General features: G+C 49.5%; 10 protein-coding genes and 1 pseudogene across 11 annotated transcripts; all 11 read right to left on the reverse strand.

The window, feature by feature from the left end:
* Window positions 1-614: 614 nt before the first annotated feature.
* TEOVI_000878500 (TPR repeat, putative) lies at window positions 615-2,450 on the reverse strand (the record flags this gene model as incomplete). The annotated part of the gene is made up of 1 exon (XM_067227480.1): window positions 615-2,450. One exon carries the CDS (start codon window positions 2,448-2,450, stop codon window positions 615-617), a length of 1,836 nt encoding a protein of 611 aa, XP_067083581.1.
* Window positions 2,451-3,254: 804 nt separating this feature from the next.
* On the reverse strand, window positions 3,255-5,660 carry TEOVI_000878600 (5'-3' exoribonuclease D; the record flags this gene model as incomplete). The annotated part of the gene is made up of 1 exon (XM_067227481.1): window positions 3,255-5,660. The coding sequence occupies one exon, from the start codon at window positions 5,658-5,660 to the stop codon at window positions 3,255-3,257; it is 2,406 nt and encodes an 801-aa protein (XP_067083582.1).
* A 1,129-nt stretch (window positions 5,661-6,789) lies between these two features.
* Window positions 6,790-8,862, reverse strand: TEOVI_000878700 (MORN repeat containing protein; the record flags this gene model as incomplete). The annotated part of the gene is made up of 1 exon (XM_067227482.1): window positions 6,790-8,862. The coding sequence occupies one exon, from the start codon at window positions 8,860-8,862 to the stop codon at window positions 6,790-6,792; it is 2,073 nt and encodes a 690-aa protein (XP_067083583.1).
* Window positions 8,863-10,442: 1,580 nt separating this feature from the next.
* TEOVI_000878800 (ras-like small GTPase, putative) lies at window positions 10,443-11,654 on the reverse strand (the record flags this gene model as incomplete). The annotated part of the gene is made up of 1 exon (XM_067227483.1): window positions 10,443-11,654. One exon carries the CDS (start codon window positions 11,652-11,654, stop codon window positions 10,443-10,445), a length of 1,212 nt encoding a protein of 403 aa, XP_067083584.1.
* A 410-nt stretch (window positions 11,655-12,064) lies between these two features.
* TEOVI_000878900 (uncharacterized protein) lies at window positions 12,065-13,810 on the reverse strand (the record flags this gene model as incomplete). Its single annotated transcript, XM_067227484.1, has 1 exon — window positions 12,065-13,810. The coding sequence occupies one exon, from the start codon at window positions 13,808-13,810 to the stop codon at window positions 12,065-12,067; it is 1,746 nt and encodes a 581-aa protein (XP_067083585.1).
* A 964-nt stretch (window positions 13,811-14,774) lies between these two features.
* On the reverse strand, window positions 14,775-16,589 carry TEOVI_000879000 (ATP-dependent DEAD/H RNA helicase, putative; the record flags this gene model as incomplete). The annotated part of the gene is made up of 1 exon (XM_067227485.1): window positions 14,775-16,589. The coding sequence occupies one exon, from the start codon at window positions 16,587-16,589 to the stop codon at window positions 14,775-14,777; it is 1,815 nt and encodes a 604-aa protein (XP_067083586.1).
* A 163-nt stretch (window positions 16,590-16,752) lies between these two features.
* Window positions 16,753-17,148, reverse strand: TEOVI_000879100 (uncharacterized protein; the record flags this gene model as incomplete). The annotated part of the gene is made up of 1 exon (XM_067227486.1): window positions 16,753-17,148. The coding sequence occupies one exon, from the start codon at window positions 17,146-17,148 to the stop codon at window positions 16,753-16,755; it is 396 nt and encodes a 131-aa protein (XP_067083587.1).
* A 187-nt stretch (window positions 17,149-17,335) lies between these two features.
* Window positions 17,336-18,010, reverse strand: TEOVI_000879200:pseudogene (annotated as a pseudogene). Its single transcript has one exon. A coding segment is annotated over exon 1 (675 nt).
* A 364-nt stretch (window positions 18,011-18,374) lies between these two features.
* Window positions 18,375-19,913, reverse strand: TEOVI_000879300 (ATP-dependent DEAD/H RNA helicase, putative; the record flags this gene model as incomplete). The annotated part of the gene is made up of 1 exon (XM_067227487.1): window positions 18,375-19,913. The coding sequence occupies one exon, from the start codon at window positions 19,911-19,913 to the stop codon at window positions 18,375-18,377; it is 1,539 nt and encodes a 512-aa protein (XP_067083588.1).
* Window positions 19,914-20,221: 308 nt separating this feature from the next.
* Window positions 20,222-21,529, reverse strand: TEOVI_000879400 (Ribosomal protein S5, C-terminal domain containing protein, putative; the record flags this gene model as incomplete). The annotated part of the gene is made up of 1 exon (XM_067227488.1): window positions 20,222-21,529. The coding sequence occupies one exon, from the start codon at window positions 21,527-21,529 to the stop codon at window positions 20,222-20,224; it is 1,308 nt and encodes a 435-aa protein (XP_067083589.1).
* Window positions 21,530-22,021: 492 nt separating this feature from the next.
* TEOVI_000879500 (major vault protein, putative) lies at window positions 22,022-24,610 on the reverse strand (the record flags this gene model as incomplete). The annotated part of the gene is made up of 1 exon (XM_067227489.1): window positions 22,022-24,610. The coding sequence occupies one exon, from the start codon at window positions 24,608-24,610 to the stop codon at window positions 22,022-22,024; it is 2,589 nt and encodes an 862-aa protein (XP_067083590.1).
* Window positions 24,611-25,049: the final 439 nt, after the last annotated feature.

A 25,049-nucleotide genomic window follows, 5' to 3' on the forward strand; every position in this document is an offset into this window, starting at 1 on the left:
AAGAAAGGAAAGGAAAATGACACGACGGGACTGGACGGGACGGAAGCAGTCGCTGCTGCAGCCCGCACGTTACAGCCCGCCTCATCCCTACAAACATCACATATGTTCAAGCAAATGAAATAATCGCTGTAAGAAACGTGCAGAGTTTCAGGGTAGTGGAGACGTTGGTAATCGCATCAGAGGAAAGTGAGGGGAGAATTTTCAGGTGAGCTTTGGGACCCGCACTTGTACGGCACATTAGTGATCGAAGTGGGCAAACAACGCGGAAGGGAGTTGAAGCAAGAGAACGGCACACAAAGAAGAAAAAAAAAGTTGCGCATGTGCCCCCCCCCACTCTTAGCGTCTCCACCACTGCGCAAGTGGCAGGATAATACATGAACCTTTCACTGTCATCCATCACCCCCCCCAAAAAAAAAAAGAAAAACAAGTAGGGTAATGATACAAAGAGTGGTGATTATACAACAGAGAGGGGGGAAATAAGTGAAAATTGAAAGAAAGTGTGCACTCCACGCGAAATGTAAAAGAAAAAAAAGAAGAAATTGAAGGGGGGAGAAAAATAGGCAAAAAAAAAAGAGGGTAACTGGTGGTCCACACGTTTGACTCACTATTCTCCATTAGGTACATGTCGTGGAGTGGCCACGGCTACCCTTATCAGACAATGCAAGTGGAACCTTCCTACAGGTTAAAGTGTCTCCAAATGCTCTTGACAACCCGTCACCCTCCCTCATCAATATTAGGCGCTTGCCCTCCACTAGCTGCTTGTCTCTCCGATTTTGCCGTAGCATCCCAGTAGACTTGGTGACATTTTGGCGGTTGGGAGGCGAAGGACGCGTGACACCTGGCAGGCCCCCCAAAAGGTCCCCGCCATGCTCACCACCAGCTATAACCTTCTGATCAAATGCTGAGAGATGTGCATGTACAAAGTTACGGATTTGGGGATCCGTTGGATTCAAGTTGTAACATGACAGCACATCCCTCAAGGCATAGCGTGGTTGGTTCATATCAAAGCGACATCTCGCGCGATGGTAAAAAAACACCGGCTCCGTACTGCACGTCGCAATGGCGGTACTAAACTCCCTCTCTGCTTCTTCATGTTTCCCTTCTCTATGAAGTTCACAACCGTGTATATCGTGCAACACAGCAATTCGCTGCGTTGCTTCGGGGTGTTTCGGGGATATTCTGTCCACAGTCAAGAAGTCGAATAATGCCTTTTGATAATCCCCCATCTTAATGTAACACTCACCACGGGCAAGCAACACGGGGATGTTGTCTTGCCGCCACATCAGGGAAGTAGTGTAGTATTTGATTGCATCGGCTGTTGTACTTTGGCCATCATTGCTTGAACCAAGACGAAACAGCGTTTCTGTCATTAAGTCGATGGCATGTGCATGTCTTCCCTCAGAAGCGCTGATGCAGCGAAACAAATCAGTAACTGCTTTCCTGTCCATTCCCTTGGCAATATAGTGTTTGGCGCGCTCTAATAGCAAGGTAGAATCACCTGGAAACACCGAAATACAACGGGTAAGTCCTTGCAGGTCCGAATGGTCGATGGAGCGATTACGGTAAGTTTTGTAAGTGCGACTAAATATGTGCTGTGCCAGCAGAACTTGGGGATGCTGCCGCTCCTCTAGAGGAACCCTTTCCAACAACGCCTTCGCGGGACTGAACGACTGACGAAGGCAGTAGATGTGGACAAGCAGAGAACAGCTAAGAATAAAGAATGAGGGGTTCTCTTCAATATGCTTATCTAAAACTTTCTCCGCTTCATCCTCGCGCTCAAGTGCGATCAGGTAAGCGCAACGGTGCAAAACCACTTGCGGATCTTTACATAATTCCAGTGACTCGTCAGTAAAACGGAGGGCTTGCTCATAGTCCTCCACGTTGAACAAAACAATGCTCAGCGCGTCGAGAATACCGGCCAGTCGGCGCCGCACCGCCCTCTCAAGTGAGGCATCATCATACGGTTCCGTGGTACAAGCGGAACTTCCTCTGCGAAAAATGGTGTGTCCTGTAACATCTGTACTTACAGAAAATGACACTCCATCTAACCCATTACAATCCATCAAATCACTCCCAAAGGCAGTTGAACTACCATCTGCTGCGGTAGTTGGTCTCCCTTGCGGGGAAAAAAATGAGCGGCTATCACGCCCCGTACCTGAGGCACGCGAACAGCAATTACTGCGCCCGTTCGATGACCGAAGCAGCCATAGGGATCGGCGGTACTGCTTCACAGCGCCTTGGAAATCATAGAGCGAGACATGGCATTCTGCGGAGGCAATGAACGGGTGCGGTTTGTGTGGAGCAAAGAAGGATGCTTTGGAAAACGCCAGGATCGCCTTCTCCAACTCCCCGTTCTGCATGTACTGAAGTCCCTCCTGGTACCTGAACTCGCCCTTCTCGTCAGAGTAGAGAACATTCGACTGCACGACTGGTTCAGGCGACACCGACATTATGCAACACACTTGTATGGTGTCAGTCGTGCGAAATATAGGAAGAGAGAAGCAGAAATAGCCCCTAAATGAATGCTTGTTCCCTCAATCAGGCCGAGTTGTGATCTCTTAGATGGGAAATGTACATACACATAAAGACACACAAGCTTCTGTTCCGCCTATGCTGCCAAATAATAACAACTGTAACTGCACAAGGCACCCTTCCATAACCACAGTGAGTCGACACGAGGAAGTATAAGGAGCGGGGAAAGAGGAAAGAAACTGAGAGATAAAAACGCGACTAAAGGTGAGGGTCAGAGACCCGGCACGTTTGCGGACCAACAGCAACAGCAATGGTAAAAAACGGGTGCGTTGGGGAAGTAAACATACCGTACCTATCCACACAGTTGGGTGCTTCGAAGTGTGCCCAAATAGTATTAAGCTAACGTCCATCTGAACGAGTTACACGTGAATTAATAAGAGCGTTACTAAAAGAGAAATTAACAGGATGGTTTTAAAAAACAAAGAGAGAGAACTGAGACAGATATATTCGTTTACTAACATGGATTACTGGTGACACAACACCCGAAGGGCAGTTACAGCGGAGCTCCACTGATATGCGCAAACTCCCTTGCTACACCACCCGACGAATCGTGTTACAATATTAAAATCTAAGGAAAGAGCACAGACAAGCTATCAGTGGCAAGATTAGTGTGGAAGAGATGATATCCCGTGCATGTCGTGCCACGTCACTTCCAACAAAGTACTATGGACAACTTAGTTTTCTTTTTTTGTGTGTGATGCGACAAGGCAGAGAAATCCACATCAGCGCCCAATGACTCTGTCGGCTCCCCGTTTCTTGGCAGCTTTCTTGAGACGAGGTTTCTTTTGTGGTGGATCATCACTACCATTGACGGGGTCAGCAGGCGGCACTTCTACACGCGCCCGCTTCTTCCGTCGAGTGGAACATTCCCCGGCAACTGTAGCTGTCTCCGGATATTGTGCATCGGGGGAAGAATCTTTCACATTTGTAGTCTCCTCAGGTTGAGCTGCCACATCACCGACGGATACCTCCTCAGCCGTCACGGCCTTTGGTGGCCCATCCATTCCGTACTTCAACAGAAGTTCGGGGCGGTACACCGCCAGCTCGTCGAGCTCATAGCGGTAGCAGCGGGCCGCATTGCACTCTATCGCTCCGCCATGTGCCGTCTTCTCTGCGATGGCGGCATCGGGACACACAATTTGGACGTCGCGTTTCCACTCATTCCTATAGTAACCAACTCGCCCGGCAATGGGAAACTTCGCAGCTACCTCGGTGGGGATGGGCTTCATAGAACTCCTTTTTTTCTTCTTCGGAACTCCCCCCAAGTATTCCTCCAACATGATGCTTAACTTACTCCCGCTGTTGCATATCAAAAGTGTAACGCCGGAGTCGGGTTGAAGCTCGACTAGGGTATTGCAGGCAGCTTCGATTTCCTTACAGTCGATAAAAGGTAATCGCAACACGCCTTGATAGGCAAAAATTGCCTCGCTGTAGTCTACATCCACGTGATCTGGGTAAAATGGACCGAAGACAGAGTTTGGATCTAACACGGCGCCGTGCAACTCCACGGGCAGCCCCCCAACACTCATGCGCGGTAACACCGCAAGCAGCTGCACCACGGGATGCCTCGGTGTGCCTCGCTCAAACTCAACGTCCACTGAGTCTGTAAAGCGAGCCAAGTCGTCCAGCAATGGGGCATAATGATACGGATAGAACCAGTTCCACGAAGGGCAACCAGATGTGTAGTACCGCATCACCCATTGAGTTCCCCGCAAATACTCCGCACAACAGCGTTTAACTCTCTTCTCAAACTTGGACCGTTTCTCAGGGTCCCATCCGAATTTCTTCTGGTAGTACTTATCTCGGTAATCCTCGTCGTGATACGTAAACCCTAGTGAACCTTTGTCCCCAACAAATGACACTCGTTCCTTCAAAGCAGACACCATCAACTTGTGAGCGGTGTCACTAACCTCCTGGGCATTGGTTTTGTCACGTTTAACGCTTGCCAAAACCTTTTTGAGTTCAACCTGGTATTTGTTCACCCGCTCCGCCACGTTGCCTCTCCCTCGCTCTTTCGCTCGCTCCCCAAACGAGGATTCGTCCCTCAAGACAGAACCATAGTCATTCAGGAATCGAGCTAAGAACGAAGACAGAGCTTTAAATCTCACCTCTCCACCATCTGTTAAATACGAGTGACTTGCAAATTCGTTAACGTAGTGGTCTAACAGAAGCTCGACACCTCTCGTTTTGATCGATATTAAGGGAACGTGCGGAAGAAAGTCATTCCCGACAAAAAAACATAAAAAAATAAAATCGTCGACGACACGCTCGAAACTCATCTCCTTAATGCCATCAAAATCCCTTTTCAAACACTCACGAAATTTAACCAAGCTAAAGTAGCAAAACTTTCCATGAGCTGCATTGAATGTTTCGTTGAGTTGGTTTCGCAAAATGGTCACACTCTTCTCATGAGTCGAGAGTCCGAGACTGATGAGGTCAGCATCCATGCCATAAATAACGTGAGACGTATCCGGATCGTAGCCCGGCTGCATCCGAAGACCACGGATGTATTGCATAATCTTATGCTCACCTTCACCGGGGACGTGTGCATCGGAAAAGACAACGGCAACTTTCTTCCACAATGGGTCCTCATTTACCTTCTTCACAACAAACCATTCAATGGCAAGACCCAGGCGCTCCATGAACGGTGTTGAGGGTGTGATAACATTGTGATCCCAACGTTCCCTCACCTTGGGGTAAGGTAGGCCCTTCTCTAACAACACATCGGCACACTTCGCCGACATCACTTCACCTTCCGCTCGCTCCTCTGCAGCGCGAAAACGCCGGCTTCGCTGCTGATTCATCTTACTCTGTGGTGCAACACCGTCCACACAGAGAATAAGGCATTTCCGTGGCCTCACCACCTTAAACACAAGATCTATTTGAGTAAAAACACGCTCAAACATTTCTTCCTCCGACTCGGGCTCAGGTAGCGGAGACGTATCGTGACAGCATGGGTGAACGAGCCCGTTCAGATCCAAATACAAGTTGTCGAACTTATGTGACTGCATATACTCCTTTGGAGGTGGAGACGACTTCGAAGCGGCTTCAACCACGCACTGCGGAACATCCTCCATGCAAGATGCGTACCAACGCTTCAACCACAGGTAAAAACCGGCAATCCCCATTTCTCACCCTTTGCCTTACGTACGCACACCCTTTTAATCCTTAACCACAGGACAAGCAAGAATACAGAAGGTCGTAGGGAAAGAAAGCAAACGATAGTTAGGAAATGCGTGTATATCAATAACGTTAACGACACCGATAGGAGGAAGTTACGCAAAACGAACATTTGTAATGAAGTACAACCACGAAAGTTGGTCAACCAAACTGCAGGTCTGTGGGCTCGTGCCGGGGAAACACCAACAAGAAAGAAGGCGCAGACACCGCTTACTCCCAGCCTCAGCCATATAACAAAGAGTAATAGCCGTCATTAAGGGTCACAACATACATCTTCACTGCGCCGTCAAGGCTCCATAGATGGTGATATCGCCGTGAGGCACATTTGCAAGCGATGTCGGGGCAAAACACTGCCGACATGCACGTAAGCAATCAGAATGTTGGTGCAAAAAGAAAGAGAGTTCGAAGACGAATATCTCCCACCTTCATGTTGGGGACCCAAAGTTAACGGCGAAACCCCGCACCAACCCCGTGTATCGAAGGATGACGTAAATGCCCCGTGCATCCATAAAGCGATCAAGTGTAATGCTCCACCTCTCCATGCACAATAAGATACACACACACATAGACAAATCACCTCGTTACGGGGCGAAGCTCTAATGCATCTACTGCACCACGAAGAAAAAATATATACATCATAAAGTGAGTGCGCACACCTTACGTTTCCAACAATTTTCGACGCAGGAAGGCACGTGATGGTGTGAATTGCATAGTAACACCATTGTTATAAGCAAACACTCGGTAAACAACGCAACCAGAAGGCCCGGAAAAACAGCAACAAAGACAGTGCAATAGATGTGAATGCGGAGAGAGCTTGTACGGCCATCAAACTAATAACACAAGCCCCATACACCACCGCGTGGATGGAGGAATGTGCATGTCACAAAGTACATATGAGTTCACACATCACAATGAAATTGGCAGAAGTCAGACGAAAAGGTCGTCACACTAACGGTAGGAGCACGTGAGAGCGAGACAAGTCCTATGGCACGAACCCTCCAACGACGTACAGCAAACACATCAACGATGCCCATTTCTCCAGCATGCGATTTCAAACAACCTGCATTGATAGGGATCTTAGGCAGCGTAAATACCGTTTTTGAATGTCCCATCAAACACAGTGCCATCGGGATAGCACAGACGGCCTTTCCCGTGCGGCCGGCGATTACACACGTCACCTTCATACATACTTCCATCGATAAATTGGATCTTTCCCCGCACATCTTTCTGTGTGCCACTACACCACTCACCAACATGTGTCTCGCCGCAAGCATCAGTGAAGCAACCACATCCATGCGGCTTGTCGTTACGCCACTCACCGACGTACACCGAGCCGTCTGCGTACCGCAACGTCCCGCTACCACACCGCCCCCCGTTGGACCAGTCACCCTCGTAAACATCACCGTTATTGTACCTATAGTGCACAAACCCATCCTGTGACGCTCCCTGATGCCAAAGACACCGCAAAACGGTTCCATCGGGGAAGGAAGCAACTCCCACGCCCTGTCGCTTGCCATCTAGCCATGTTCCCTCATAAATGTCTTCTGCCGAGCGAGATGTGCCATAGCTCTCTAGTTTTCCTAGAAGAAACAGTCCTTCATACTGGGTGCCAGTCTCTCCTTCCAATGCTATACCGTGGCCCACCTGGCGATCCCCCTTCCAACTACCTCTGTACATGGACCCGTTGCACCCTTGGTAATAGCCCTCTCCACAGCGAACGTCATCCTCAAACTCTCCGTGATATGTTCCATCAACTGCACGTTGAACGCCCAAACCACAGCGCACCCCTTTGAACCACTCTCCGGCGTAACTTCGATTCAGGCCAGTCTCAACAAACTTACCAAAACCGTGCCTCTTGTCGTCTTTCCAACTCCCTTCGTACTTGTCGCCATTGGGGTACGTACAGCAGCCGATACCCTCCCGACAAAGTGACTCATCATTCCAGCCTCCGACGTACACCTCGCCATTGGGAAATGTGAACACACCCCCTTGCCGCTGTCCGTTTTCCCAGTCGGCTACACAAACGACGCCATTTGCAAAAGTCAACTTCCCCTCACCGGTGCGTTTGTCGTCCTCCCATTTTCCAACGAAAACGTTCCCGGGGGCATCGGTGTGGGTACCATTTCCATGCCGGCAGCCCTTCGTCCACTCTCCGACGTAAAAGGACCCATCGGGATAGTTAGCTCTGACCTCGGGGCAAAGTTCATCATTCTCCCATTTTCCGGTCACCGCAACACCACTTGAGTACACAAACAACCCCTCTCCTGAGCGCACATCGTCCTCCCAATGTCCCTGATACCGTGATCCGTCAGGATAAAATGCCTTCCCAAGACCATGTTTGTTGTCAAGGTGCCATTCTCCTTCGTAATGAAGGCCATTTGAGGTACAAAAGACGCCAAACCCCTCTCGCATACCTTCCTTCCACATTCCCCAGTACGAGCGGTCTGACCACTGGTAAACACCAAGACCCTCCTTCTTCCCATTTACCCACTCCCCTTCGTACACCTCAGCTGTAAGCAAAGGCAAGGCAATGATGGACCAACTGACCTCACGACGAGACACACCGAGTAGCGACGCCCTCGCCACAGGAGTTGCCTCCTCTCGGCGGTACGACCTCGAGTTTTGCTTCCTTAAACTATGTGCACTCCACCTCACTGCGCCCTCTTCAACATTACGGGCGTCTAATCCATATATTACACGACCAAAGCCATGATAGTAGAAACCTAACCACGAGCCGCAGTACAAAGATTTGTTGATAAGCGAATACCATTCCGCCTCGTAGCTGTCGCGAAGTGTCAGTTTGAGGCGGATGAAAGAGTTCCCGTTGTCTTCCACGTAACGCACAGCAAGGTAAAGAGTTCCAAGACTGTAGGAAGGATCCGCTGGGAGAATAGTTAACATTTTGTTCGGATCTGGTGAAAGGTGCTTCCATACGGCCGTGTGCTTACTTGGATGCGGGTCCGTTGGACTCAGCAGCAGCACGCACCGCGAGGCCGTATTAAATTCCTGAAACTCAATCAACACTTGCGAGGGTTTTTCAAGCTTGATGCTAAAAAACAACGCCGGATCTGTCACCCCAATACGAACATCACATAACTCCGCGTCTGGTATAAGAGGGATGGAGATCTTATCCTCCGTTACAGTTAACATTTGACACTTCTTCTCGGCACCGGCGACGGATATCTAAATATTTCGTGCTAAGCGTCAGAAAAAAGAAGGAGCAAAACAACAGAGGTTTGGGAGTTGATAAAACAAAAAAATGTAGGTAAGTAGTAAATAAAAACAAAAAAAGAGCGTTTTATCCTTATCACATCCACCGCACGCAGCTCCTCAGTTTGGTATTTATTTGCCTTTACCCCCGGCATGTAGGGATATCACCGCTCGCCACAACCGAGTATTCATGACAGAGACTCAACAACATATTGACAATGATAGCAGTGACAATACCGGTGACGAACGGCAGAACAAAAATTTTTGTTGTATTTAAATAAGTGTTGTTATCAGCACACGCCTATTGTTATTGCTACGATTATTATTATCACTATTTTAGCCATAAGAGTCAACAACACGTCAGTCATCCCCGCCACTCCTTTCCACCCCCTATAGCGAAACGTTTTCATGGGGTTAAAAAAGGAAGCCTGGCGGTAGTGTACAATATACATATATATATATATATATATTTTGTGGTGGGAGAAAGCTACATGCATAAACCGCACGTGGAACGATGATACACCCAACAAACAAACAATTATAACAACAAGGAATAGCATTTCACGCACAAATATAGATGTCCACATAGAATAAACTTTTTAAAAAAATACTTAAAAAAACTAATTGTATGAATAACACATGAATTCCCTTTCCCCACCCTGCTCCAATGGATACCCTCGCACTATCCCCGGTACAAAAGAAAAAGATAAAACGAAAACCAAAAAACAACAACAACAATAACAATAAGGAAAAGAACAAATCACTCCCCACCCCCCTCAATCACCCTATTTCCCCTTCCCCAAAATGACCCCAAATACACGGCATTCGGTTCCCTACCAAAAGACCAACGAGAACCCTCAACATTCACACGACGCAAACGCAAACACAAACCCATATAAATAAAGAAAAGCATACGGATAATGAAAGGCATTTATAGTAATAATAATAATAAACTATTGCCACGGACGCAAGCAGCCCCACTACAACAGGGAGCAGAGTCGTCTTCCAACACCCAACCACTCCTGAAAGAAAGAAAAAGAGAAGTCGCCCTCACATAAAACAATAATAAGTGGTCGGATGAAAATAAGAAGGGAAAAAAAAGAAGACGTGGAAAGAATAGTGGGTAAAACGAGACATTTAAACGCGATAACCAGACGGAAAGAAAGGAAGAGATATATAAGAAACGTAGCGCAAACTAAGGGCTGGAAAAAGAAGAAATGTCAATACTCGCACATTACTTCTGTCCCGGCACCCACACTTACAACCGATACGTCGAAACGCACCACAATAGACATAAACATTTAAAAAAGACATAAAATCAAAACAAACTGGCCCTTCACCGGTACAACACGTGCTTGCAACCTGTACAAAAAAAAATATGTATTAATGTACAGTCACACACACGCAAAACAAAAGAACCAATGCACAACCAGAGGTCGAGAACCCACAAAATGATCTCAAACAGCACAAACCAATTCACTGCATGACATCGAATTGACAACTTGACAACGATAAACTTTCTACATGATTACACACGAACCTGTGCATCCCACCTCCCGGCGACGACCAGACAGCTCCCTCTTCTTCTGACGTTCCAACCCACACGCGTGCACCTCTCCATCATGTGAAAGGCTACGAAGAAGCGTAGACTGTGTTTCCGTCTGATTTGGGGGACCTTCAGATACACAGTATCCATTTTCATGCAAAGCTGAAAAAGGTTCTGGCTCGGTCCCTCCAACCAATACAACATCCGAGCACCAGGGAGCACTCCCGTCTTCGCACTCTGTTGGTCCCCGCACGGCATCAACGGTATTTCTTCGGGCGGCGGAATTACGTCTTGATGCAACAGCGACACCCACCAAACTGGGAGTTCGCTTTACAACAACAGCACTCGGTGATGTGGTGCCTCCAACGGCAATATTAGATCGCTCCCCCAATGCTCTTATGGGAGAGCGCATACGGAAGAATGCACTGCCAGGTCGTTCGTCAAACGATGTAAAACACGGCGTCAAGGAAGGGGGTGTAGCAAACTCTATCGAGGAGGTCAAGGTTACCGGCGCGGGAAGTCTTCTCTTTGAGAAGTTACTTATCATTAGAATCATGATACGCAACGCATGCAATACCTCATTTGTGCGTAACGCGGAAACTTCCACAACAGGAAGTGTAGAAGAAATCGCGTCACGCACCAGTTTGGCAAATCCCTCAGCCTCCACAACCTTTTTCCTGTTCATGTGCTGCATCTTCAGCGAAAGTGCCGAGAGACATGACCTTGCAACGGCTTCCGCCTCTGGCATAGTGACCACACGACTACGACGGTCGTCCCGCTTCGTTCCCACCAGCAGAATGGGCATCGCAGCCTTAACCCCAATATTGTGACGCGCTTCCCTCAACTCTTTTACCCACCCAACTACAGATGCTAGGGACTCCTTGTCCGTCGTTGAGTAGAAAAGCAGAACACCGTCCGCGCGCGCGAGATAGAGCAACCGGTGGCGCACAAACGCCTCACTTCCAGAGGAGTCGCATAGATGCAAAACATAATTCCTGCCGTCCACTGTCGTTCTGTGTATAAACGTCTCCAGGGTCGTCGGCACGTAATCGCTACGGAATGTCCCTTTCATCACCTGGTCAATGAAGGTGCTCTTACCAACACGTTCACATCCAAGAACGACTACATTATATAACGTCGGAACAGAGGCGTATTTTTGCGCACTCCCATCACCACGTAGGTTCATCCTAGAGGCTTCAAAAGAGCACAGTGTAACAAGTTCGAGTTAAACGAGGGGGCGGGTTATGACCAACGCCATGAGCAGATGGGAAGGGGGTTCGTGCAGACTGAGTAAAATGGAAGAAAGAGGCATTAGACATATAAAGGATAATCCCACGTCAATGACAGAATATCAGGGTGTGAGGTGGTGATGCCTGAGTGATTCAACACCCCCGCAGGGAAGAGAAATTACGGAATAACACATGTAAAGGCATGCGGACAACAAATCCACCACCATGTGGCACGCCAACAGTCACATCACAACCTGAGAGTGCATATAAACGAGCAAGCAACACCTCAGTGGATACACACTGTCTTGCAGCGGTTTCGTCGCACGAGCACTTATGCCCCAGAGTATACATACGCGGCAAGATATTCTCAGAAGAACACACTCCCCATACCCCCCTCAAAATACAGGTGGTTATACTCTCGGTTGTTGTGACGGAAATTCTTCGCCACGAATGCAAAAAGAGCTTTAGAGGAAACTTCCCCCTGGACCCCATTCCCTTCAGAAGGATACCCGCTCGCAACTGGTAGCACAGGGCCTCCTGGCCCTGTGCTACCACGCACCTCCCCTTTGAGGAAATTCAGTGTTGGACACGGCATGTTCTCATCCTGGCGCAAGCAAGCAGCAACGTCCACAATGCGTACCCACAACGAATACAAAAGTATCTCCTGGCAATCCTCCCGAGTCACTTGAGCGCCATGTCGCACGACGCCGTATTTCCACACATCATGCAAAGGATACAGCACATTACGGTAGAACCAGCTTCGATGGCGACTGCGCGCATACAGCGCTACGCGGTACCTCACTGCCTGGTACGCGCGAGTCATTCTGCTGTAGTACTGCTCGTGCACCTTGGGTCCCTCACTGGGCTTCGGTCTTGCATTCAATGTGGCTTGGTCGAGTCGCTCGAGCGACTCGCTAACCATTCGGAGATATAATTGTTTTGCCTCCGACGACGTTAGGGAGGAGGACGGTGCACCGTAAATCAGTTGAAGTTCCGCAACTGACTCCACATATTGCCGCACAAACAATCCATCGCTTCCGCTTCGCTGGACCACCAATGGGGCTGCAAGAAACAAGGCGAACGAAGCAGCACTACACGTTACTATGAACATGATAACAATGCGGATGCAATATGCGAGAAAGAGTCGAAATTCCCTGCGCATCTCAGAGTCTATTCTCCCTACTTCAGTGACGGATACAGTAGAAGAGCTACAATTTGCCACGGCCACCGGTACGTCAACGGGTGGCCAGCTTGGTGGTGGCTGGTGCCTAGAGCGGAGGTAGCCATTGCGACGTCTGCCATGCGGGTTGCTATTTTCCTTCGGTATGGGCGAGAGTTCGAGGGGCCCCAGCGTGGACCTCGAGAACGAATTGGATGACGGCGTTGCCTGGCTTGAACGCCCGCTCGTTTTGGGGGAGCCCACCCCCGCTGCGGGTGCAGTGCTCTTAAGGTACGCAATGGCACTGCGTGTGCTCAGAAAACTAAGATCACTGCGGCTTCCCCCGTGCTTGGGGCGCCTTCCGTCAGATGATTGCCGCGTGTGGAAGTGAGACTGCTTACTAGATGTATGTGATGAAAGAGCGCTACTACGTGAAGTCGAATGGGGAACCAGAGTGGTTCCCACTTCCAATACCCCGCAAGAACTTCGCACGTCCGGCACACTCCCACGAGTTTGAGGTAGTCCAAAAGAGATGGACTCACGAAGGTGAGAAAACCCATGAACCTCCAATTGCTCACTGCAGAGTGACGGCGAGTAATCAATAATGCCCTCTACAGACCGAGCACTTGCAGCTTTGGCTACCTGTGGTGAAACCACCGGCCGCTCCCCGGCGTCACTCATCGCTAGTGCCCCCTCGGGGTGCTGAACCCCACTACTGGTAGATCCATGATTTGTACCACCACTGCCCAAGCCATCGCCTAATGATGCGCTCACCGATTGTCTAGAGGTTTTCGGTGTCCGCTCAAAATGAGGCTCCCTCTGTCCTTCTCCATCCTCCTCTTCAAATGCTTCATCTACTGCAGCATTGTGCAGCTCCAGTCGCCGCCGTGTCGGAGTTCTTAGAGGGGTGCTAGTACCGCTCCTCGACGTTCGTTTGGCCCCACTGTGAGCCATGGCGCAGAAGAGGTGAAAGAAGTATTTCTAATATGTCCTTAGACCGCAGACCGGCGGCCTTTCAAACGAATTTAGTGTACACGTGACCGAGGATCGGTCCGGCGTCAGATATTCCAGGCGTTCAACGAAGCTTCCGTTCCGAGTTCCCCGGTAATCCGCTGCTCACTAGCCCTTCTCCTACCTCCGAAACACCTCCTCTGTTCTAGCAAAGAGGAGCCGTTTCTCCCACCGACCGAACCCTCCTGTTCTTTTGGGTCGATGCCACTACTAAGCAACTGAGTGCCCGGGCAACGCCTCAGCGTAAGATGATGAGGTGACGGCACGCACAAGATCCGGTACGTCTAATCGCCGGCTTGTGACAACGCCTTAATTGAACGGAAAAAAAAAGGGAGGAGAAGTACGTAAGAAAAGAAAGGGGAAGTGACGTGAAAAGACTATCAATTAGCAAGCGTCAATGGAAGGCATGTATTCGGGGCCAGGTGTGCAGCACACGTGACCAAACGTAGGATGACCGCGAAACATGTGCCTATTGTGTAGGTAGCGTGCCACGTTTTTGTCCACCTAACAACGAAATCAAAATCACTCACGTTAGCTGATATGGTGCGTAGAAAAACGAAACTGTGCAACCTCAGGATCAAAAACATAGGCACAACCCAACCTAGAGCCAAGCACATACGCACGTCACACTAGAAAATTACCCTTGGCGTCAGCATGATCACCGCTGCTTACGCCCCTGTCAACAGCCTCGGTGCAAGCACCCAGATACTCAACGTGCATGGCACGAAACGGCTTCTGATTATTTATTATTCTACCGTGGAAGTTTTGCTGTTCTTAATTCCTCCGCTGGTTATCCGTTAAAAAAATTAGCGCCCTCAGCAGGTAAACCACGTCCGTTGTTTGCGTGCACAGGGGACTGCTGAGAGAGGTGTGAGCGCTTACAACAAGTTAACCCTTCGGGAGAGCCCTACCACTCACCACTGATGTTCTCCCGGCGCTTCTTCAGCGTAGTTTCGTTCAGCCTCCGCCTTTGACTATCCTTGGATTCCATCATCCGGCGGAATTCATGCCGTGACTTCTTACTCATGTGCGCAGCGGACTGCGATAGATCCAACTTCAGCGGTGGTGGCTCACTTAGGGCGAAGCCTTTGGCGACTGCGGCGAGGTCGAGGTTGTGAATGTCAAAAACGTTTTTTAACTGAGAGCTGCTGTAGCTGAGCAAATAGCCCTCATACGCGAGGCGTGCGGAGCTGCGCAGGTAGTAGTTGGCACTCACAAGCTGCTCCAGCTGCTCAGCTACATTTCCCTTCACCTTATTAAGATCAAATGTGTACTCACTCACTGACACATGGGCGTCGTCGTGCAGATACTTGAGAAACAGTTTCTCCTGGGGAAGAAGAAACATAAGAGCATTCCCTGTGCGACCAGCACGGGCGGTACGGCCAACGCGATGGACGTACTTGACGGGGTCGTCAGGTGGGTCAAATTGAACGATCCAATCAACCTGCGGAATGTCGAGACCACGGGCAGCTACATCTGTGGTAAAGAGCACGCCGCTAGGGGCGTTACAAAACTGCATGTACGTGGCCGAGCGCTGGTGTTGTTTTTGTTTTCCGTGAAAGGCAACGCAAGGAACATCGATGTAGTTAAACAACTCGCAGTGAAAACTAACAGCATTGCGACTGCTGAAGAAAACGATTACTTTCTTCTTCAGATTCCGCCTGACAAAGTGATACAGTACAAGCAACCGCTGCTGTGAAGGACAAATAACATAACCCTGTTCCAACGTGTCAACGGTTGCCTTGTCCTCCTTACGCTTCATTGAAATGAACAGGGGTGGTCGGTAGAACGACACGCGAGCCAACTGTTCGACCCTAGTTGTTTGAGTCGCAGAAAACAAGAACGTTTGTCGCTGCCTGGGCAGTAAAGAAACAATTTCTCGCATATCATCTTCAAATCCGTTGTCAAGCACACGATCCGCCTCATCGACGGCCAAAACGAGTAAATTCTTTGTTAACCAATCCGTTGTAAGCTTAAGATGATCCAAGAGACGCCCAGGGGTGGCCATCACAACCACCATGCCACTCACAAGTTTAAACGCCTCTTGCTTCCGACTTATTCCGCCTATGCAACAGAGGAACGTTACCGATCCGTTAAAGTGTTTGAGCAGCTTCAGCAGCACTCCTTCAATCTGGAGACACAGCTCACGCGTTGGCCCAATGATGATTGCAGCCGTTCCGCTTCGCTGACGAAAACCCACGCGCGTGATGATCTCCACTATTGGGATAAGAAAAGCTAAAGTTTTACCAGAGCCTGTCTTTGCCTCTGCAAGGAGATCTCGACCGGCAAGGGCAGCAGGAATGCATCGTCCCTGAATGCCTGTCAGCTCCTGGAACTTGAAGTCATTCTCCAATGCAGTTACTATGTGAGGATTTAACTTCAGCGACCTGTAGTCGGAAACAGGGGGATACTTCTCTCGGTCCCTTGAAACTTTAATTGGCGGACCGTTGGTTTCAGGTTGCTCTAACTTCCCCGGTTCCTCTTCTCGTTGCCTTTTACGACGTCCAGACGTTTCCCCCTCAACATCGGGCATGGATGCCGCCTTTTCTTCATCCACTGGGTACTCCTGCTGTTCTTCCCCACCTTCTTCACCAACAAAGGTAAGGGTTTCGTCGTCCGCCTCAGTTGCTTGACTTATCCTACGTTTCGGGCGATGGCGTCGCATGCGCCTCCGTTTCTTCTCCGGTATCTCCTCCGCAGAGCCTACGTCATCCACACCCATAGTGCAACTCTGCTGCCAACTTCCTGCCGTTACAAACTTTACACAGAACCCCCGCAAAAGTTCACCTTTTATTTAACTTTGCGTCTCCATCGGTAAGCGCGCAAGGCGGGGCACAAGGATACGCGTAGCAAGTAGAAAAACAAAAATGGATAAAATAGAGTAGTTAAACGGCGCGTAAAGCTGTAAAACAAAAGCGCAAGCACACATAACAGTAGAAACGATAAGCCTTTTTAACACAAGCACTCACCATAATCACCGTGTGGTAAATGTCCGAAGATATAACGCCAGAAGGCAGGGAAAGCAGAGAACGCAGTGCCCCGCTACTTGGATTCATCCGCTCGACTAGTAAAGGAAGAGGGCCACAACACCACAACACGCCCTCAATAACGTAATGACGCGGAACCTCCAGGTAGCCAAGCGGTATGGCACTCCCGAGTTCGTTTGACCACCCGATTCCGGGCAATAATGCGCCACCACCACGCGTACACAGCAAGGGGGACAATTGCTGATGCAAGAAACGAAGATAATATAACATAATATAATATATATATCGAGCCATAAACTACATTAACCACCATACGTGATGGCATTACCCGCGACAACAGTGGCGCGAGCCATGAGTCAGCCGCATGGTAAATGCGGGAGGGTGGTGGGCACTGGAAGAACATTAACCTCTGTCCCCACCCCTTTTTCCGAAACCAGCACGCAGCTTTTAAAAAATATACAAACAAGCTCCGGCGTAACAACTATGGACTCACAAAACTAATTAACTCTGCGATACTAAGAATTTTCCCACAGCCCTGCTCTTTCTTCACATCTTCACCGCTACTGCTTTGGTGCACATCCACATACAAACCTAGCCGCATGTCAGATGGCGCACGGCATCCCCTAATAAGTGGCCACGGGGGCTGGGCAGCGTCAAAATCCTTCATGTGGGAGCGGTCAGATGAGAAATACTCCAGATAATCCCTTCCCGGAACAACACGGAAGCGCTGTCGATACTTGTCGTCCAATTGCATCTCCGGGTGAAAAGACTCCTCGATGTAACGGAGTCCCTCACATGGGAACGGTAGCGTTGTATCTTGATCAAACGCCCACATGCCGCCCTCGTCACCTGCGCCCACATTAACAAGAGTTATCACGTGATAGTCCCACATTAGCGGACACCTCCCGTTCCCTAATCTTTGCTTCCATACCGGTGTGGATTTACAGTCGTTGCTAATGAATACCGCAAAAACAGCGTGATCGGGGAGCGAAAAATCTCGATAGAGTGCCTCAACGAGTTTGTATGCGTTCTCTTCACAGTAGTGAGAAGCATAGGGAACGTGTTCACGACGGAGACAACGCAGCCGTTCTAAAACAGAGAGCGTGGGAAGTGCACGTTCTCGATAAGCATCAGCCATCAGACACAGTGGATACACCTAAAACAAATGGCTGCGAACAAAGTAACAAAAAAAAAGTGACCGCCGCAAGAACAAATGGTGAAGACAGATACGAGCAAACTATGTATGTGAGGCGCCCTGACGCTATACAAGTAGTAAAGAAACAGAATCAGGAACAAAACTAGATGCAGAAATAAGTAGTGCAAGTCAGGGGAAAGCGAGGAGGCAGTTTACCACCCAACGTACGCAAAAGCGCCATGCGCTAGCACTACAACGTGTCGTTAAAGCACAAATGGGGAAACTTAGACAGCATTAAAATTTTTGATTACTTTCGTCACAACTATGCCTTCAGGCCGGAGATAAAGATGACTGAAGCTCACAACGAACGACCCTCGCGGGACTTTCATGACTTCATCTGCTTCCGCACCTCTCGCCGCTTTGCCCAGAGTGACTTGTGCTGCTGTTTCTTCGTCATTTGGAAGACAGATTCGTGTTCACGACGGAGACGCAGCGTAGAGAAGTCGGCCGTGCCATGCTTTGCATCGTCGTAACCCATATCGTTGTCGCCCCGCTCCCGTTTTGCCCTCCTTGCAGTAGTTAACTGGCGCGCTTCCCTCTCAAATTTCGCCTCCTGGTCGCTCTCTCGCATCTCCTTCACCGCCTCCTGCTCAGCGTCCTCTACACGCTGCAGTACAGCAGCAACGTCACCATCACTAATGGGCCACTCTTCACACTTCACACCCGTCGACGCTTCCACCTTCTGCAGTAACACAATATCATATTGACTGATAATGTTGACAGCCTTTCCCTGTGCCCCAGCACGCGCCGTACGCCCTACGCGGTGGATATAATCTTCCACTCGGTCCGGCAGCGCAAAGTTGACAACAACATCTGTACGGGGAATATCCAAACCACGTTGCGCAACATCTGTACACACAAGGATGCGCACCCTACCCTCCTTGAACTTTGTTAAGGCAATGTTACGGTTCTTCTGATCCATGCGACCCATGAGCGGCAATGCCTGGTGGCCTAACACTCGTAATGTCAGCGTGATGCGATGTACCAACGCGGCACTGCGGCAAAAGACAAGAATGTGGTTCCCGGACTCACGCGTAAGATACAAATGAAGATAAGGAAGCATCTGCGCAAACGGAGCGAAAACGTAATACTGCTTGAGGGTGTCCACAGTTGTGTTTTTGCGATGAACCTCAAGAAGAACGGGGTCATTAAGCGATGCGTTCTGCAAACGGTCGATCTTCGTGCTGAGGGTGGCAGAGAATAGAAGTGTCTGGCGGTTGTGTGGCAGATGTTCCAGAATGGCGTTTATCTCCTTTTCGTAGTCCATTTCTAGCATCTTATCAGCTTCATCGAGCACAAGTGCGTGAAGCTTGACCAGTTGAAACCCCTTCGTGTTGTTCAGGTGATCTTTTACACGGCCTGGCGTGCCGACAACAACGTGCGGCCGCCGGCTCAACTCGCATGCCTGATCAACCATATCCGCCCCACCAACTAAAGTCGCCACACGCAGGCCCACGCTGCTCCCGAGCATAACAAACTGTGCCGCAACCTGTTGTGCAAGCTCGCGCGTGGGAACCATCACTAGAATTGAAAGATAAGGAACCTTTGCTTGCGTTAAAAGCCAATTCACGAGGGGCAGAACGTATGCTCCAGTTTTCCCGCTGCCTGTCTGCGCAACGCCAATGATGTCCCTCCCCTCGGAGACAACAGGAATTGTTGCAACCTGAATTCTCGTCGGCATGCGCCAGCCCGCTTCTTTGCACGCGCCAATAAGCTCCTCACACAGCCCAAGTGACTTAAACGTCACATCCTTGCTCTCTTCGTTGTCCAGCAACTCAGAGCCAATGCTTTGGTTAGGCGGTATGGTACGGAGCGACTCCTCCCTTGGCCGCTTCTTTCCTCCCGCCAACTTCTCCTTAACCATTGCTTGATGTACAATGTGCAGATCGTAGAGACTACACAGTCTCCTCCTTATATGAAGTTACACGAAGTCATGAGTAGGGGGAAATATTGTAACGGTGCTGGATTTAGAAGTATTTTACGGGTGGAAGTAAGCAAACAAGGATGTGACCAGTATGCTTATCGCCCGCTGCCAAAATGCAAGCACATCACGGTTAACCTCTCAGAATTCACTCACACAAATAACACATACCCCTGTAACAATCAAATATCCACAGCCTCCCATAAGATTGTTTTGCACTCGATAAAGGAAAGGTCCACCCATGTGGCCCCTCAGTGTAACTGGTAGTTACGTTTTATGTGTGTTGGCAAGCCGACATCCACACGTGGATTCACAATTGGTATCGAACCGAGGTCCCTAGTTGTTTTACCCAATCGCTTCAACACGTCTTCCAGCGTCCGTCGCCTAGTGTCCTTTGCCGTTGTGGGTGCCGGTGAAGTTTGTGCTTCTTCGAGTCGGCGCCGCATCTCATCGCCCCGCAGTCCCATGCGCGGTTCATTAAGGTGTTCGTCACTTCCGGCAAAGAAGTCTTTCCAGTAAACATCGTCATAGTATCCCTTCTTCAAGTGATCGGGTAGACGATTGTCCACAACACGGTCGGGCATTAGCAACCCATCCTTCCCCGGTGGGTGCATTGCCATCATACCTTTACGCCGACGTATTTCCTCCAAATACGGATAAATGTTATAAATGAGGGAATGCGGCACCTTACCACGACTCGCCGCTATTTCACTCACACTTCTAAGTGCCTTGACCGCTTCAAAGACCCCCTCCACAGTGTGTGTCGGTGATTTGGGATTATTTGTCGCTTTCAAGTTGATTCTGCACCCGGCATGCTGAAACCCAAATGCGCAGAGAATGTCAGCAACACGGAAGTTGGCCACAATCCGTCTGGCAGGATAGAGCAAAACGCGCACGCCATCGGCGTTAACACGGACCGGATACATGGGACCTTCCTGCTCCAGATCCACAGCGATAATGTTGGAAAAAGCCTCCCTAATAGCCTCTTTCTTTGCCTCCTGAGTGCTTGGGGCAACAGCGCGACCCCATCCGGCTATACCTTTGCCGCTACCCACATACAGAACGCAATAGATCCACTGGCGGTGGTCTTTGGGACTAAACTTGACCACTCGCATATCATATGCTACAATATTTAGTTGAAAGTTGCACAAGAACCGGCCGCGATGCTCCTTTGGAATGAGGTCTGGTGTCAACCACGTGTTAGACCGCCACTGGTTGTACTCTGTATTTAGTTTGTGCTTCCATTGAAACCCCTCTGGATAAAGATCAGGAACAATGCGGTACTCATTATAGAGATCGATAGCGTTATCCATACCTTTAATACCTTTAGAGTCAGCAGCATGTGCTATAGCCTCAGCTGAATCACGTGTATCGCGGAAGTAAAGAGAGGTACCAGTTTCTAAATCGACGAATGGATTACGCATCTTCTCGAAGCGCCTCCGAGTGAAACTTCCAGGTCGCATCCACGCATAATAAATGCGGGGTACCCCACCGCGCATAGTGCCTTTCGTATACCATGAGTTTAGGTTCTTCTGTGAAGCAGCAGTCAACCGAAACATTTTTCGCCCTCACCAGCCAGCAGAAAAGACACAGTAAGGATAATGGTGCAAACAGGTGTAGTGCCTCAATGACCTTACACGGTTCACCCAACGGCCGTCCTCAGTTGTGGCTAACGCAAAAGCAAGCTCCCACACAAGATGAACCTTGTATGCACTGCCTGCACGCGACAAAAAAAAAAGAAGTTATTGAAAGAAGTGACCAACACAACGAAACATGAAGACAGAGGCTCTACGAACAACGGTGAGTGGCGACAATGATCACTAAGTACGAATACTCAGTAAATACGAGACATGGCAGTTGGCGCGCCAGCACAGAAATGACCCCCGAAAAGCTGTTTAGGAAGTATATAAGAATACATCCTCGTTTCTACTACTTCGGTCATGGGGTTACACACGCACCGCTTACGGTGAAAAATAAAAAAAACGAACACACAGCGCACGCGAAGGACGTGCATCAGCAACAAAATGAGCAGCCATGTTCCACCACGTTAGTTACTGCTGCACATGACCAGTCAACTCTGACGCTGTGTTGAAGAGGTTAATGGGAGTGCTGCCATCCATAACTAAGTATCCCTGGAGTCCCAAACTTTCCAGCAGCTTGGCTTGGAGTTCGGGACCGGCCTTCGCAATTTCTTCCACCGTATCAGGGCCCAGAGCGCTCATCACCGCGGCAAACTTGTCATTCTCAATTTTGGAGAGCTCTCGCTTAAACTCACGTTCGAGAGAAGCTCGAGCCGCTTCGTATTGATGCTCCTGAGTCCGCCTGTTCTGCTCGATCTCGCACAGCGCACCATTCATAATATCTTCACTCTTCATACGAACGCGTGTACACTTTAGGTTGGTCTCCTCTTCCACACTGGCAGCCTTCGCAGCAGAATCAGCGGCTGATCTGAAACGACCTGAAGATATGGTGGCAGCACTCTTCGCCTCCGCTTCCAACAGGGCCTTCCTCTGGGTCTCATTTTCTACCTGGTCTTTCATTTTTTGCTGCGCAAGCAAGGCGGAAGACTGTTGTTCACGTGCCAGTGCAACCTGCTGTGCACTCGATTCTTGGGCCTGAGTTGACATTTCAATAGCAATTTTTACTGACTTTTGGAGGCCTTCACGTGTGCGGGGGTCGAGAACTTCCATTGTATGAGTGTCAACGGAAGTAACCACAAAGTTATTCGCGTCAAATCGGAGTTCACTCATGGGATCGCCGTTGACAGGATTTATCCCAAATACCGCCTGCTGAAGCACCTTCACACTGCTCTTGTGAAATTGCTGAAAAGGAAGGGATGCAACAGCGGCACGTATGCGCCCGGCAATAAGGGAACATGCGTCGGCGATGAAGTCATCTACACCAAAGCACTTACGAGCAGCGGCCTCGTCGCCGTGTGCAACATCGAAATGCCATGCATAGCACAGCTGTAGGGCAAGCTGGGCATGATCCCGTGTTTCGACGTGGACAATGTCTGTTACGTTCGAAGGGCCGAGGAAGAGATGTAGAGCGTTCACACGGCTGGACTCCTTAGATTGGCATTTCGCGGGACTTGTCCCATCAGACGAGGGTAGCGAAAGTTTTACAACTGTAAACTCTTCATCTGGCTCCAAAGTAACGCGGTCGGGACCAAAAATGGTGCGGGTTTTCATTGTCCGGTAGTTGTATAGCTGTGTCACACTCCGATGAGGAACCTTGTAGACCACTGTTTTGTACGCACTCCTCACTAGATTACGAGGAACGAGCACTGGTCCTTGTCCCGCAGCAATGTGCCCCTCCATAGGAGACAGCTGCCGCTGCAAACACCCTTCGACATCCGGAGGAAGTGATTTTTCCCACAACTCCTCGTGAACCCCAAGCATATACGCTGCGGGACCTGTTACTGTTCTAACTACGCCCGTGGTTTTGTCTCTCACATAAATACCATCACCGTCGCACAAAAGAATGCGTTCCCGTATGTCGTTACCATTTTTGTCCTTGCATACCTCCACCAAACTGTGCGGAACATACTCCCGTGGCCCGTGGAGCAACCAAAGGTCCTCAGCCACACGCTGCACTGGTGGCTCCACACTTTCGTCCTGAAACATGTCAAGGGCGCGCAAAAGAAGTGCCTGTCCCTCACCAAGAAGATAACATCCATGTATTGCATCATTTTCCACCTCCTCATCGACTTGCAGGTAATAGGAAACGTTGGTTATAGTACGCCGCCGAGATTTAGAAGCATTCACAATAACAGCGTATTGCTTGTCCGTAAGGCGCATCTTGTGAACAGTACGCAAAATTTTTTCATTTGGATGAGGCACGAACATGGGGCAGTCCTCGTGGGTGACAACGTACACCTCCCCGGCGTGGCGCGCTCTGTTGAAGGCATTGGGCCGCTCGTCCACAAAGTTGCGCAACACCTCGACATGTAACGCCTCATCAGGGGGTATAATAAGCGGCTCGACGTGTTCAACGAACTGCTCATCCACATCGCACAAATACGACCCCGGTGTCAGATAAAGGTACTCATCATCCCGTTTACGGGTACGTCCGGTCCTATCAGTGAACAATTCCAAAGCACGTAGCCTAATTGCGCACCCTTTCTTAATGTTAACAGCGTGACGCACCTCTAGTGGCGTCTCCTCTACGCGGGGAAAGTAAGTCCCGGGACCTTTAAACAAATAACGCTCGCCCTGAGATCGTCTCACGCCACCCTCAGATGTGTAGTCATGTATCACGCGCACAAGAAGGGCACTATTCGTGTCGAGAACCGTGAGGGGTTCCACCGACACGAGTTTTTCCTCAGGGTACAATGGAACAGCGAGGGGACCCACAAAAATCTTCCGCTTTCCGAGAGACACCTTCACCTGTCCGGACTTATCACAGACAGGCGTAACGCCATCTTCTGCTACTTCGTGAGGATTTTCAATACAGCAGTAGTGCCCATGTGGCACCACATGAAAGGGGGTTATTGGTTTGGTTAACCGCTCGTCTGAACCTAGCGTGCGCGTCATCGGTCCGGTGATAAGAACCGTACCATTATCGTTGTCGTTCGTGATGTGAGCATACTGATGAACCCCCAGTTTCAGGACCAGCTCATTCGCTAAATAATCATTCATTATCACACCTCACCTATACCTTGTCTGCTCACGCTGCTGTGAACGATTTTTTTTTCTTTTCCTCCTTTAATAGATGATCTACGCGCACCACACGATGGCACTCACACGTTATCGCCGGCTCATCGAAAAAATAAGATAATGTAGCCACAAACCAGTAAGAACGGGATACGTATATACATATATATATTTGGCGAGTAAAAAAAAAAGAAAGAAAAGGAAGGGAGCACACGTACCCACGCATCTGTGCATGTCCGATCCGATAGGCGATTGGCAAAATTTTTTCGCACTCGAAACACAATTGAACCATATTTACTTTACTTATTTAACGCGTTGCTACCGGTGTCAAACGTGGAGCTCGAGTTTACTTTCCCTCTCTGCCCCTTCAAAGCTGCCAACGTTCCATGGCAGTTGAGTCAAGCGGGGAAGTGGGAAAAAAAAA

The sequence above is a fragment of the Trypanosoma equiperdum genome, assembly GCF_001457755.1.
Source record: "Trypanosoma equiperdum strain OVI genome assembly, contig: ctg_983, whole genome shotgun sequence".
Lineage (NCBI taxonomy): Eukaryota > Euglenozoa > Kinetoplastea > Trypanosomatida > Trypanosomatidae > Trypanosoma > Trypanosoma equiperdum.